Source organism: Drosophila mojavensis, unplaced genomic scaffold, assembly GCF_018153725.1.
Source record: "Drosophila mojavensis isolate 15081-1352.22 unplaced genomic scaffold, ASM1815372v1 contig_136, whole genome shotgun sequence".
In the NCBI taxonomy this organism is placed as follows: domain Eukaryota; kingdom Metazoa; phylum Arthropoda; class Insecta; order Diptera; family Drosophilidae; genus Drosophila; species Drosophila mojavensis.
The window spans coordinates 16,163,916-16,179,159 of record NW_025318667.1 but is presented as its reverse complement, the minus strand read 5'-3'; the positions used below and the strand labels follow the sequence as shown (position 1 = coordinate 16,179,159).

Genomic DNA, 15,244 nt, shown 5'->3' with positions numbered 1-15,244 from the left:
TTCCACTTGAATATATCATTAAAAGATTTTTTTTTCATTATATACAAAATATATATTTTTTTCTATTTAATGAAGCTTATATGTAGATATTAATGCTATTTGAGTATTTAGTTAAATTCAGATTTTTAAGTTAAATATATTTATTTATTTAATGATGATTGTATATGTACTTATTCTATTTAAATATATAATATAATCAAATTTTGTTAGTTGATTTCATTTATTTCTTTATTTGTATTTATGACATTAAATGCATTCAATTTTGTTATTTTATTACATTAATTGATTTGTTTATTTATTTAATGATGTTTATATACATATTTATTTATTTAAAAATTTATGTACATATTAATTTTGTTTCAAACTTTAATTCAATAAATTTGTTCATTTATATTTATGATATTTAAATAAAATTGAATTTTGTTACTTAATTAATTAATTATTTATTTTTTTTCTACTTAATGATGTTTATACATTTATTCCAAATGCATATGTTTAATTTAATAAATTTATTTTAGTTAATTTTATTTATATATTTATTTAGTCATGTTTATATACATTTTTTTTATTTATTTATTTTTTTGATAGTTTAATATTTTTGATAAATTAATAATTTTGATTTGATAATCTATATTTATATTATTTTTAAATATTAATATAATTCAAATGCATTATATATTTATTATAAATTAAATATAAAATATATTTGATATTTGTTTAGTATTTTATATATACTTGGTATTTCAATATTTGCCATAAAGTCATCGCGCTTAGTTCTTCAGCTAAATATCCACAATATGAACAATGTGAAAAACCAACTCGACGCCCACACGCATTATATTGCGTATGTGTATGTGCATGTGTATGGGTGTGTGTATGTGCCTGTGTGTGTGTGTGTACGTATGCATCTCGCTCTAACTGGTATCCGCTTAAGTAAACAAGTCGTGTGGCACATACAGCAAAAATTGAGTTGACGCCTGGCAAGCAAACTTAAGCTGTCATCCACATGCCCAGAGCTCGGCTGGGTGGGCGTGGGCGTGGGCGTGGGCATGGGCGTGGTGGGATGGGCAGCAGCTGGAGTGTTGAAATAGAGGTTTACGTGTGCCCGAGTATGTGTGTGTTTGAGACTGACTTTCTATCTCTCTCCTTCTCGCTCACTCTCTCTATCTCTCTATCTATCTCTCTCTCTCTCTCTCTCCCTCTCTGTTTACTTAGCGTTGCCACGCGACAACTTGTTGCACGTCTGATAAAGGAGTCGACACATCAAGCAGCGGCAGGTCGTAAGCAAAGCAAGCAAAACAGTTGAGCATGTGCACCGTTACATCCCGAGTAACCCACATCCGCCTTCCCTCCCCCTCCGGCAAAAGACAATCATATTTAGCTACATGACGATGGCTCAATCTCGAGCACAATTTATTTAATTAGGCAATCAATTCGAATTTCTTTTTAGAGTCGCACGAACTTGACCAGCTTCGAGCTGCTCTTGCGCAGCAGCACCTTGCCCAGGGGCTGGCCGAAGCCCTCGTACTGCTGATAGACATGCAGACCGCGCACCACTGTCGCATGCACCACACCGCTCAGCCGCTGGCCGGCATAGGGCGTGGGCGACTTGTGCGACGCGTAGAGCTGATCGCTGCAGACGGTGAACTCCTCGTCCGGATTCCAGATGCAGAAGTCGGCGTCGTAGCCCTCGGCAATGCGCCCCTTGAAGCTGGACAGGCCGCACAGCTGCGCCGGCTGCCAGCACATCAGGCGATGCACCTCGGCCAGGCTGAGCGGCTGCTCCGTCTGCCGGGCACGCGTCCACACCACCGGCAGGCTCAGCTGCAGCGAGCTGATGCCCGGCCAGGCGTTCATGAAATTGCCCCGTGCCCGGCCGTAGGTCAGACAACGGGCGCCCGGCGTTGCCGAGGAGTGATCGCTGGCGATGAGCTGCAGCGTCGACTCCGGCCGGCGCAGCGCCGACCACAGGGCCGCCTGATTGGCCCGCTCGCGTATGGGCGGCCAGGTCTTGAACTCGGTGCCGCAGTCGGGCACCTGCTCCGCCCCCAGCGCCAGGTAGTGTGGACACGTCTCGGCGCTCAGCTGCACGCCCGCCTCCTGCCGGCACGCCTCCAGCACAGGCAGTGCCTCGGCGCAGCTGAGATTCATGATGTGATAGCGATGCTGGGGCTGCGCTGCGGCGGCGCGGCAGATCAGCTGCACCGCCGACAGCTCCATGCTGGCGGGCCGTGACCGAAGAAAGCTTCCGTAGCATTTGCTTGACGCCTCGTCCGGCTGCTGCTGCGACTCCATTGCTGGCAGCTCGGCGTGGAACTGCAAGCATCAAATTGTAGACGTAGATGAGGGATTAAATGGAGTAGTATTAGCATTTACGGCCCATGGATGTGAAACGGGAACTAAGTGCTAGCAGAGCAGCTCAAGCTAGTCTACGGTTTAGTAATGGTCTGCCACGTTTTTGACTTGCTTCGTCTGCTTATAGGACTGATTGTAAATTAGTACGTCCGTCCAAGAGTCCGTCAAACCACTCCTCTCTCCGACCGTTCATCTATCCGTTTATCCGTCCGTTCGTTCGTTTGTGATTCAAGATTTTTCACACTAAAAACAGGTTCACGTCCTGGTCCTGGACCAAACTGATGTAAATATCAACCGAATTAGATAAATATGTAAATATAGGTTCACTGGAGTTCGCGTTAACAGTTATTGCTAGTCAATTTGTTCATTGTTCATTTCAAGGTAAATTGAAAAAAAAAAATTAATTAAAAATAAACAGACAAATAAATATTAAACAAAAATTAAAAACAAAAAAAAAATAAAGGAATAAGTTTTGAAAATAAATAAAAAATAATAAGAAAAAGATATAAAGGAAAAAAACTATAGATAATAATAAAATAATAATAATTAGAAAAAAATAGAACACGTTAAATAAAAAATTAATAAAAAAATTAATAAAAAAATAAATAAAAAAATAAAATAAAAATAAATGAAATTATTATGTAATAAGTAAATGAAAATAAAATAAATAAAAATTGAAATGAAAAATTAACAAACAAACAAAAAATAAAATATAAAAGATATTTAAAAATAAAACAATAACTGTTTGCACTACTCAAAAAAAAAAAAAAAAAAAAAAAAATAAAATAAAATAAAAATGAACACAAAATATTTCAAAAATAAAAAATATAAAAGTAATACAAGTATAAATAATAAATAAAAATTATAATAAAAAAGGAAATTGAAAAGAAATAAACTGCTCATATATTAAAATAAAATGAAATAAAGAATAAAATAAAATAATAACCGAAAAATAAATAGAAAAGTAAAACAAAAAAATATATGTAATTAAAACATAAACAAAATTAATTAAACTAGCTCTATCCTTTTCCACATCTATCTGTGCGTCTATATGCATGAGCTCAACTCTCTTGATGCCTAGAGATATATTGTAGAAATTTGCTATAATTAGATAAAATAATAATAATAAACTAAAATAATAATAATAAACTAGAGTCATAAATTTTCGTATATAAATTATTTAAAGGACTGCACATATTTATATGGAATGTATATAAATTTAGGATATTTTCAAGTTTGATCTTATTTATTTACCGCTATGAGCGCATCTGTTGCCTGCTCCTTGCTTAGCTGATGCAGTGCCTCGGCTAGCTGAGTTTCGTTGATTGCTGCGAACTCATCGCCCACCGGCTGTGCGCTAGGGCAGAGTGTGCACTGTAGTCCGACGACACCGGCTGCCAGCTGAGGCACCAGCTGATGCGTGTTGCCCGGCACCAGGCCGCCCCAGAAGCCGACATCCACATAGATCTTGCCGCGTGCCGTCGCCGCCTTCGTCTTCAGCGTCTGCACATTCACTGTGGGGGGCGTGGCATTACTGCGGGCGTTGTACTGTAGAAAGGGCGGTGTAGAGAGCACCAGCAGCAAGCCGCTTGCCACATCGGGCGGCTACTACTCACGTGGGTCGATTTATGATGGTCGTGAATCCGCCGGCAGCCGCCGCCTTGGTCGCCGACGCGAATCCCTCCCAGTCGGTGCGCTCGCCCGGCTCATTGATGTGCACATTCGTATCGATCAAGCCCGGCATCAGCAGCAGATCCCCAAAATCGTAAACAGCCTCCGATTCTGTGTTGTACAGATAGGTGTTTACCTCCTGCTTAGTGCGCAGCACTAGTAAAAATTAGTGGTAAATTTAAGTAATCCATACATATAGTGCATAAGTATACCACGATGTAAGAAGTTTGGATAGAATACCAATTAGTTCGTTATACGCAATGTCTTTTTCATTGAGTTCAAAACAACTTGAAGAGATATCTACAAAACTAAGGCTTACATGCTTTATTTGCAGTCTCTAGATCGTAAAACCTCTCTGGCTAAGCCTCTTAAATCCCTCAGGTAGCATACTACATTTCCAGTTTTTATTAGACCTTAGAAATATTCTTTTTAATGTGGCGCGCAATCTTAATTCGTAATTATATAACCTTTGGTTCTACTTGACTCCACTGTTTCACCTCACTTCCACTCCCATCCCGTTATTCCTTCATTCGATAACTATATTCTCATATGGAAAGAGTCCTTTAGTAAAACTTGGAATTGATTTACAAAATATAATTTCCTTTACGATAAATTCAATCAATATGTACATATGTCTCCATCATTTCCATCTGACATTTTCATTTCCATTTAATAGTTTCCTATGTTGAGCACTTTCTCATCGCTTTATTCAATGAAGTCAGTTTCATTTCTAACTATATTATATTCAAGACGTTTTTAAGACTTTTAAATCGGATGGATGGACTTTCGCACAGACAGATAGACCGATGGATGGAATGATGTACAGACCTACAGCAGGTGGACTGGCGGACGAATGGTAAGATGGCCAACGGACAGACATTTGCTCAATTTCCCATTGTGAATTGGCTCCGCTGTATTTGTAAATGAAATTGAAATATTATAGTTTTTTATAGACAAAACAAATAGATACAAATATTTGTATTATAAGAGTCCAAATTTAATTGACAGCAGTCCTAGTTACCTAATTTTCAATAAATGTCAAAATATACATATTTATTTGTATTATGTGTGTATATTACTCTCTCACTAGGAACTTAATGTGTTTGACATACATACATACAGACAAGCTGCTTAAATTTGCTTGATTATTTACTTAATATTTACGCAAATATATTATTATTTATGTATTTATTAATTTGAAGCAAACATGAACAGAATTTCGCGTCGACCTTTTCTCAGTCGCAGCTAGTTTAATTAGCCAAATTTGATTTTCGCTCGCTCCCTCTCCCTGCGCGTTCCCTTGCTCTTACGCGTTATCTTTCACGCTCTATGTCCATTTTACCTGCTGCTTTTCACCCACTCGCTCGCTCGCTCTCTCTCTTTCTCTCAGTCTCTATCTCTTTATCTTTCTGTTTGCCTCTCTGTTTTATTTTGGATGTCAAGAGAAACCTCAAAATTGTATAAAGCCCAACAAGTGCAGCACAAACATCCAGCTGCCAATGTATATTTGTATATAATAGCTTATAAATAAGTATTCATAATAGTCAAAAGGCTGCGTATCGCGAAAAGCCTTGAGCTTTGCCCACTTACCACGCCGAATGATGCCGCCCGTGTCCACGATGATGCCGCCGTTGAGGGGCGTTTCGTGGCTGCCATCGCCCAGATAAATGCGCTGGCTAAGAAAGAGTAAATCCATTTCGCGATCTGTTCGAGCTAAATGTTTGAATACAACTGAAAAAAGAACTAAAAATGGAACTGTGAAAATGAAAACGGGTTGAGTTATTTCTGTACGAAACGCTGAGATCGGAATCACGCTCTCTCTCTCTCTCTCTCTCTCTGTCTCTGTCTCTCTATCTCTCGTACTCATCCTCTGCTTGCTCGCTGCTTATTTGCATTGACAAATAAATAAAGAAGCAAATCCAACAACAATTCAATTGCGGCCAAAACTTTACCTAATCAAATCTTAAGCATGTAAGCGTGTGCGTGTGTGCGTGTGCGTGTGTGTGTGTGTGTATAGCTTTTTGACTGCTTTGGCAAAGGCGCAAGCAAGTTCATCAATGTGGCGCCGCCCAGCGGCAGCTTTTGGCTATTAGGGCAAACTTTTGATTTTTTTTCTCATTTCACATTTTCGGTTTGCTCATGTACAGCTGAGCTACAAATTAAAGGCAAAGACGAAGCGTAGGCAAAGGCAAGCCGAAACCGAAACCGAAAACGAAAACGAAAACAATTCGTATGAACCGAATACACAAAATACGAATGCTCAAGTGCAAGTGTGTGCGTGTGTGTGTGTGCGTGCTTGCCGAATGGCAAAATGAAGTTCCACTTGTTGTTGCTGCTTGCTGCTGCTGCAGACGAACCGACGTAGTCGGCACTGTTGCGTCTCTGCTGGCAGATACACACGCACAGGCGACGGCCATGTCCTTAACACCAACACTAGCATGCCGACGAGGCTGCAGCAATGCACTATGGGGAAAAATCCAAATTATCGGGTATTAATTAATAACTTAAAAACTAAGCCAGATTTTTTGATCCGGTTTTTGTATTATTAATATGTATACCATCAGAAATATATTTTAGAAAAATGGGCGTGTCACCGCCCACCCAAAAAAAATTTATTAAAATTTTGTATTAAAAATTTTTTTTTTTTTTTAAGAATTTTGCTTGTTCATACTTTAAAATAATAATTTTAATTGAAAACAATCGAACTTTCATAAAATCGAAATTAGTTTTCTTCAGTTTCGAGTTCCAAATCAGCCAGAAATATTGATCCGCTAAAAAAATTCGGGTTCTTCAACTGATTTAATTGTGCCTTCAACTTTACATAATACAATACGTACAACTTCATTAGACAGCGACCTTTATGCTTTCAAACTCTTTTCTAAAGATTTGCCGAAGAAATAATCTGATCAGATGTATCCATTGTTAAAAACCATCAGCGAAATTATGGATTCTGCTCTCATGCTCTCATGCATGATGAAATTAGTCTGATTTATAGACCTGGTTGGGCAAATCAGACGCTTCCTTACCAAAAAAGCCTACAGGATGAACAGTACTTTCCATAATCTGCCTCAAATGAACAATTATTTTTATAAACATTTGCTGTCATAGGCAGTCATTCATAGTTGTCAGCTAGTTTTTGTTCCTGCTGCATTTCTTCCATTTGTAATTTATATTTTGGCAAAAAAAGCGGCTTTTGCTTTTTTAATATCATTTATAAGTTGAATCAATATTAGTCTTATTTAGTTTCAAAATCACAATTACTATTTCTTGGTTAGAGTTGCCTTTTTCATTGAGCCAAATATCACACAGGTCAGCTCATAGTCACCTGCTAAAAATTGATTTGCGCCGGTTGTGCGCAAAAGTGCACATTGAGACAAAGGCACTAAGATCCCAATTGATTACTCTATAACATGCAATTGGAATTACACTGGTGCGCCCTGGTGGCTGTTTTATATGTCTTTGCAAAGTTTAATTTTATTTACAAGAAATGAAATTTGACAACATTTGCTAATTATACAATAAATGATTAAAATAAGTTCAAACATCAATTGGTTTTTAAGCCAACGCATAGTAGAAGCCCTAAAAATTCATATCCTTTTTAAATTTCTCAAAAATAATGTCTGGTCATTGAATAACGATGATTTGAAAATCGGCTAACACAAATTGTAAGCTGAAGGCAAATGCTTTTCGAAGATAACAGCTGACTTTAACAGCTGTTAGGCTTAACAGTGGACTGTTATTCAACATTTTGGGTACAGTACCTTAAAGTTTGGAGTTTTATTAAGATGTTAACATAAAAAAATTATAAATTTTCATACTTCGCAAAAATGACTAAATACCCGAAAAACGGCAAAATTCCCCATAGTGCAATGGCAGCAGCAACAGCCCCACCACCTGTCGGACGTCTCATCAAACTGAAATTGAAGCGATTTAAGTTGGAGACGCGTCCTTGTCCTCGCCCTTGTTCCTGTTCTCGTGCTTGGCCTCGTACACATACACGTACACGTACACGTACACGCACACGCACATGTCCTCGTCCTTGTCCTCATCGTCGGCTCCGCCGACATCATCATCATCGGCATCGTCGACATCGTCGGCATCCGCCGTCGAGTCGGTTCGCTTGTCTCGCAGTGGCCATCGCTTGGTCGCGTCATTCTCGTTCTCATCGTCGTCGCTGCTGGCCGCACATAACCATAGTTGGCGCTGCCGTGCAACGCATCCAGCGATTTACCCCGCTTCGAGCAGCTTCGCGACAACCAGTTGAAGTTATTCGACGCACACACCAGATCCTCTGAAAGCAATTTTAAATAAAAAAAAATAAATAAATAAATAAAAAAAAAAAACTACAAAAAAATAAAATAAATTTCAAAGTAAAAAAAAAACTAATTGAAAAAAAATCATAAATAAATAATAAAGATTTGCAGCCAAATTGACTTTTTTAAGTGTGCGATTTGAGTTTAACGGTTAATCTCGCAGTGAATTGATTCTAACGGTGAGCGCAACATTTTCAAATTGCATTTTTTTATGCTGTGTTGAAATCATATATAAAAAATACATATATCTATGTTTTTTTTTTGCTTTTTTTTATGCCGTTACGGCCATAAAAGGCATAACAAAATGCCAAGTGATAAAACACAAAAAAAAAAAGAAACAAAAAACAAAATTCATAAATGGGCAAAAGAAAATAAACAAAAATTGGATTTCAGGACATGTTTTGTGCGCCAATGTTATATTCAGATTTATGTATATACATATATATTTTAATATATTTTTGTTTTGTCTTTTTATTACAAACAAATTTTGACAGTTGGCGCTTAATGCTCTTAAGTCGAAATTAAAATTTGAAATGCATGTTAATGTTTATGTATGTATTGAAATAATGAAAACAAACTTGTTTTCATATCTTTATATGGTAAAAATATTTCAGCTTTGCTTTTGAATGTGTAAAACAATCCATAGCTTGTTGATATGAGCTCCAAGCTTAAGCGGGGGAAATCTTAAATGCAGTATAACGGTTCTTTTTTAATGTTATTTATAAGATAATCTAGATTTAGTACTAAATACTAAACAATGTCTATGACAATAAAATTTATAAGGCTTCTTTAGGCATATCATTTACATGTCTATATTTTCAGTTTTGAAAAACTTTTAGATCAATTTAGCAGTATTTTAAAATATATACTATATAATGTGAAATTAGCTTGATGTGCAAAAAAGCTGCAAAAGGTTGAGTTTTACAATATTAATATTTCAGGAATTCAAGGTAAATATTACACCTATCCCAAGGTACTCTTCAGGTCTTCAGAATGATATATGCATATACATATGTAAAAAAATGGTATATTATTTACTTTTTAATAATATTTTGTATAAGTTTATGTATTTCTCTAGCTACATTTCAAATGTTATATTGTGATTTTTTAATTGTTTAAAAAATTGCAAATCTGCAAATTCATTACAACAACAAATTTTTGAGTATTTTATAATCAACGATGGCAAAATTGTGTGATGTAGGCTTCGATTTGCTTTCGCATCTGAAGTATTTTCCACATGGTGCATTCGGCGACTTCTTCCTGTTATTAGAAGGGAAGAGATTGCCTACCTTGAATGAAATTTAGGGGCAATAGCTGAAAATGAAATCTATTTAGGGGGTGAACAAAACCCGTACTATAAAAATGGTAATTAAGTATTATATACAAATTTTTTATTATTGTAGCGCCCTCAAATATATCTGATTTTTTATGCTAGTCCTCAAACTATTTAGCCCACATTTTTTTATGAAGTTTTATCTTAAATTTTTGTTGAAAATTCTCAAAAGTACATTAATGACAATAACCACAATAAATAAATTAATAATATAAAATACTAAATACAATATAAATAAAACATAATAAAATAAAATACGATAAAAATACTACAAAATTAAATAAATTAGGATAATGAATAATAATAAAAAGATATAAAAAGAATATATATGTATAAAATATTTAAAATTATAATACAAATACTAAAAACATAATTTTGATATATTAATAATACTAAAGTCACAATAAAAAATACTAGAAAAGAAAAGCAAAAATACTACAAATTAAGATTAGGTGAAATATGACAAAATACATTAAGTAAAAGACTAAACAATTAAATTGAATGCTGAAAAATATATATAAAAAAATGAAAATACCGCAAAGTTAATGAAATATAGCTAATAAACACTATATAAGTATAGTAAACAATAAATATAATAAAATAATATTAAAAAATACATATTCATATGAAAATAGTATTTAAAATGTAAAATCGTAAAAAGGATCAAAAATTGATAAAGAAGAGTACTTAACAAATTAATGAATAAATAAAAAATAATAAAAAAAAACCAAACTAAATACTTCAAATATAATTATATTTTGATGCTTTATTTTATTTATATATTTTATATAAATTGCAATTATGGGAAAATAGTACTTCTATCTGCTGAAGTTTTGAATGAGCTTACTGCATCTCAGACAGATAAATAAGCTACAGGAAATAGTAAAACATTTGGTTTAGCTCATTATCTTTTGGGCTATTTGACAAAATCCTATGACTCCATCAAGTTAGCTTGGCTTGGCTAGCTTTTGTAGTACTTCTTAACTTCTTTGCTGCTCCTACTTTATCAATCATTCTAAGATTAAAGTTTAATGAGTGTAAATTTTTGTTAAAATCCGAGATTGGTCTTAAATTAGCAAATTAATTAAAATTTAAGAAAAAATGGATTTCCAATCAAATTTCACTCACTTTTGAATGGCTTCAATTCATCCATAAATTGCCGACTATAAAATGACGCATATTTTTTTTGGGCGAAAGTCAAATATGGAACACTATTCACTAATTGTCGAGCAGCGCAGTGGCCGAGTGAGAGAGAGAGAGAGAGTGAGAGAGAGAGAGAGAGAAAGGAGGAGAAAATCAGAAGCCAAAAATTGTGACAATTTTTTGCTCAAAATCAATTTAGCCTGCATATTTGTTTGTGTTTTTGATTTTGGTTTTTTGTCTCTTTCATTTTGTTGGAAGAAGCTTAAAGGCTTATGGCATTATTTGTAGATTGGTTATGGAATCGCGAATTAATTGTTTACTGTCCATGCGAGTGCCGCAGTTACAAATCGAAACTTATTGCCTCCGGCTCGACCGCATCCACAATAAATGACATTTTATTGCACTTGCCCAAAAACGTATGTAGTTTACTGAAAATACATGTGACACTGTGCGTGTGTGTGTGTGTGTGTGTGTGTGTGTGCCTGTTCGTATTTCCGTTGGCGTGTGCTTGTGTGTGCGTGGGAATATAAAAGTTGTCGAAAGTGATTTATAAACGATTTAATGCGTTGCCGCTTCAGCTGCCTTTACTCCTGCTGTCGTTTTCACTGTTGTTCTTGTTGTTGTTTCTGCTGCTGTTGCTGCTGCTGCTGCTGTTGCTTGTGGCTGCTGTTGCAGTTGCTGCTTGTGCTACATTAAATTAATTGTCTGTTAAACATTTTGCAACATTTCCCAACGAACCAAAGGCCAATTGGCAACTGGTAAACAGAAAATGTACAAGGCAGACTACAAGAATATTAATATACAAAAAAGTATGTATGCAAAAAGAAGAAGAAGAAGCTCAGTGGCAGCGCATATTAATAATAATCAAGAGGAGCGGCAGAAAAACAGCATCATATAATAATATAAGAGTGCTCTAGTTGAGACTGCTTGACTACGAGATATCCTGAACCCTACGAAGAGCTGATATTCCAATCATTTTACGCTTCTTTGCTGTACACATAAGAATCGACATATGTACACACCCACACACGCACATAAGCGCTTGGGCTGCAATTCGGGCTATATTATGGCGATTGATTTATAAACAAATTTTTCAGAATGTGAGAATGACATGCATATCAATATATTTGGCAAATCCAAAGTCTCTATTAATCGAATGGCGCTTATTTTTCAAATTCGGAGCTAAGCTGGTGAATTTGGGGCTGATGAGGCCAAAACGAGAATAGTCATTGGCTTTTTGAAACAAACTCAATCAGCGTGTGGTATAGAGCGTCCTACATACAAAAATGCAAGTCTCTAGATTTGGTCGGTTCTGAGATCGACGGGTTGGGTTCAAAGTATAACCAACCGAAGTGTCAGCAGGAGCAGCAGCAGCAGCATCAGCGCATATTAATAATAATAAAGAAAATAAAAGCAGCGCAAGGTAATATAAATATGAATAAAAAACGAAAATGTTGAGAGCTAAAACAGAGAAGAGGGACAGGAGGAGAGAGGTAGAGAGGTAGGGAGGGAGGGAGGTAGGGAGGTAGTGCGAGTGCGAAGCAAGGAAGCCAAAGTGTCAAGTAAGCAAACATTTAATTTTGATTTATTATTAATTTTCACGCAGCACGCACACAAATAGACCAGGCCAGACCCCGACAGGCAAGTTGCACGCCCCATAGCCACGCCCTCAGCCTCTAGTCTCCTGCCACCGCCAGCCGTTAGACTGCTGTTGCTGTTGTCTTGTTTGAAACCATAATAGCTTAATGTTTATTTTGTTTTTGTTTTCCTTTGGTTTGTTTGTGTTTTAAATTCTCAGCTTTTTTTTTCCTATTCTTTTTTTGGGGTTTTTTCTTTATTTATTTATTTATTTTTTTTTGGCTTTTTGGGCTTCTATTTGTATTTTGATTGCCAAAGCGGAAATAGAAATAGTCAGGGGCTTATAAACCTTTAGCGAGCTGGGACGAAAATATTGTAATTACTATTTTCCATTAGTTGAGAATTTGGTGGCCCAACAACAACAACGCCAACAACAGACAGTCAAACAGGAAAAACAGAAAAAAAAGTAAAAGCGAAAAAAAAAAAGAAAACAAAAACGTTTCACACACACACGCGCCAGCAAAGAGACAAAAAGTGTAGCATACAAAAAGGGGCAGAAATAACATAAAACAACAAAAAGTAAAGCAAGAGTGAGAGTGCTGTACTAGGAAGTGCTCGACTAGCAGCTATCCTCACTCACAGCACAACAAAGCACAATTTTCTATTGTATCTATGCAAATGAGTTGGATCTCATCGTTATTTACAGCGAACTACACAAAGGTCACTAAAGTTCTGCATTCGGAGAATCAATATAGCAAACTTGTTGAGCTTGGCATGCTTAAAATCGCATAGATTAAAGAGTTCTGTGGGGTTGAAATCGACTCGCCCCCCCGCTGCTAGCCATAATTGTTTTAAAGTTGAACCTAGCCCTAGATTTGATCCGAAATTCCAAGATTTACAGTTGATTTCGTATACAGTTTGCTTTAGTTCTTGAAATTGAAATTGAAATCGAGATGAATGCGTTCCGACATTGATTTCAAATGAATTATCGATTTAAATCGATTGCCATCACCACTTGCCGATAATCTGACCGCAACCTGCTCTGCATCTCAAATTGCAATTTGTTACCTGTGGAACCTGTCGACCCGGCTACCCACATCTTTCGCGACCACCCAAAATAGATTTCAAGTCTAAACCATATACCCAAAATTTTCATTTACTATGTGGGTTCAGGGTATACGAAATAAAATGAAAGTGGCGCAAAGTTGTGCAAAAACGTGCGTTTATTTGCGTAAAAACTTGCTACGCTTCACTTCTGCTCCCCACCACCCTCTAGCCAATGCCCGCTACCCCTCTCTGATTGCCCCAGCCAGCTGTCTGGTCCCTTTGCTGCTGCTCAACAGCTGCCTCACCGCCCCGCTCCACGACTTTTTGTTGCCCCTTGCTCCCTCTGCCTTTTGGCGTTCGCATTCTGTACGATTTTTTGTGTGCCATAGATAACGGGACGCGTTCGGGTGCGATACTTGAGCTGCTCGGGCCGCGCTTCCTCCGGCTTCTTGGCTCTGTGTTTCGCTCTCTCTCTCTCTCACTCTCTTGCTTCCTCTCACTCTCTCTCTCTCGCTCTATCTCTTTCTTTGGCGTATGTGTGTTCGTTTGTTGGCTTAAATTTTGGTTGCTAGAAAAAAGTTTTAATCCCGCTTTTGTATCTCTCTCAGGCGGACAGCTGTAGAGACTCGCCCAACAAGTTTCGCCTCTTGCCTGACTGCCTTTTATCGCTGTTGCTGCTGCTGCTGCTATTTTGCTCTTTTGTTTTTGTTGTTTTTGTAATTTTTGTTATTTTTTTTTTTTTTTTATTTAATGTTTATTTTTGTTATCGTCATTGTCGTCTTTGTCTTTGTCTTTGTCGTTGCCGCTGTCGTTGCCGTTGTCTTCCTCTTTGTCTTCGGCATTTCTTTTAATGATGTTCGCAGTCTAGATCCAAGGCTTTAATTGTATTGATTAAATGCCAAACTGTGCTGCGTAACAGAAATAAAAATAAAAAAAAATAGGTAAAAGTAAAATAAAAAGAAATATAACAACGGACTGGGGCACAAACAAAATGAAAGCAGAAGCCAACATTTAATTGTTATTAAACAAGCGCACAATAATTACTATGATTAAAAACGAAATGCCACGAACGGGCATTCACAATAATTAGCCCGATGGACGCTCAGGTGTTTAATTAAAACTAATAGAAACGACCAGGGACAGCAGCAAAAGGCCGAGCAGCGCAAGATGCCGAAGACACCAAAGACACCGAAGGCACCGAAGGCACCGAAGGCACTAAAGATACCGAAGCGCAGTCAATTCCAACGTGTAGCAATTAACAGCTCTGACATTAAAGCCAAGGCAACAGCGCCAGGCGCTCTGCGACAATTAATATCGATGTCAATGCAACAGTAACAGTAGAAGTAGCAGTAGCAGTTACAGTTAGACAAACAGATACAGATACAATTGGAGTTAGAGATACAGATACAAATAAAACAATAAAGATACACAGATACAGATACAGATACAGATACAGATACAGATACAGATACAGATACAGATACAGATACAGATACAGATACAGATACAGATACAGATACAGATACAGATACAGATACAGATACAGATACAGATACAGATACAGATACAGATACAGATACAGATACAGATACAGATACAGATACAGATACAGATACAGATACAGATACAGATACAGATACAGATACAGATACAGATACAGGTACAGATACAGATACAGATACAGATACAGATACAGATACAGATACAGATACAGACACAGATACAGATACAGATACAGATACAGATACAGATACAGATACAGATACAGATACAGATACAGATACAGATACAGATACAGATACAG

At 36.7% G+C, this 15,244-nt stretch overlaps 2 protein-coding genes across 4 annotated transcripts in view; one reads left to right on the top strand and one right to left on the bottom strand.

Moving 5' to 3' along the window:
- Positions 1-1,376: 1,376 nt before the first annotated feature.
- LOC6583983 (allantoinase) lies at positions 1,377-5,763 on the bottom strand. 3 transcript variants are annotated; one of them, XM_032732402.2, is made up of 5 exons: positions 4,494-4,679; positions 4,346-4,439; positions 3,972-4,182; positions 3,610-3,889; positions 1,377-2,316 (listed from the first exon to the last, which is right to left on the bottom strand). In XM_032732402.2, the coding sequence occupies exons 3-5, from the start codon at positions 4,097-4,099 to the stop codon at positions 1,447-1,449; spliced, it is 1,278 nt and encodes a 425-aa protein (XP_032588293.1). In that variant the 5' UTR covers positions 4,100-4,182; positions 4,346-4,439; positions 4,494-4,679; the 3' UTR covers positions 1,377-1,446. The 3 variants fall into 3 exon arrangements, with proteins under 3 accessions (XP_032588293.1, XP_002009643.1, XP_032588294.1); XM_002009607.4 differs by lacking the exons at positions 4,346-4,439; positions 4,494-4,679 and adding an exon at positions 5,617-5,763; XM_032732403.2 differs by lacking the exons at positions 4,346-4,439; positions 4,494-4,679 and adding an exon at positions 4,239-4,316.
- A 2,435-nt stretch (positions 5,764-8,198) lies between these two features.
- Positions 8,199-15,244, top strand: part of LOC6583981 (chitinase-like protein PB1E7.04c) — a 59,709-nt gene continuing 52,663 nt past the window's right edge. Inside the window, exon 1 of the mRNA XM_002009605.4 lies at positions 8,199-8,518. The gene's annotated coding sequence lies outside the window, so the exon portion shown is untranslated. The remainder of the gene's footprint in view (positions 8,519-15,244) is intronic.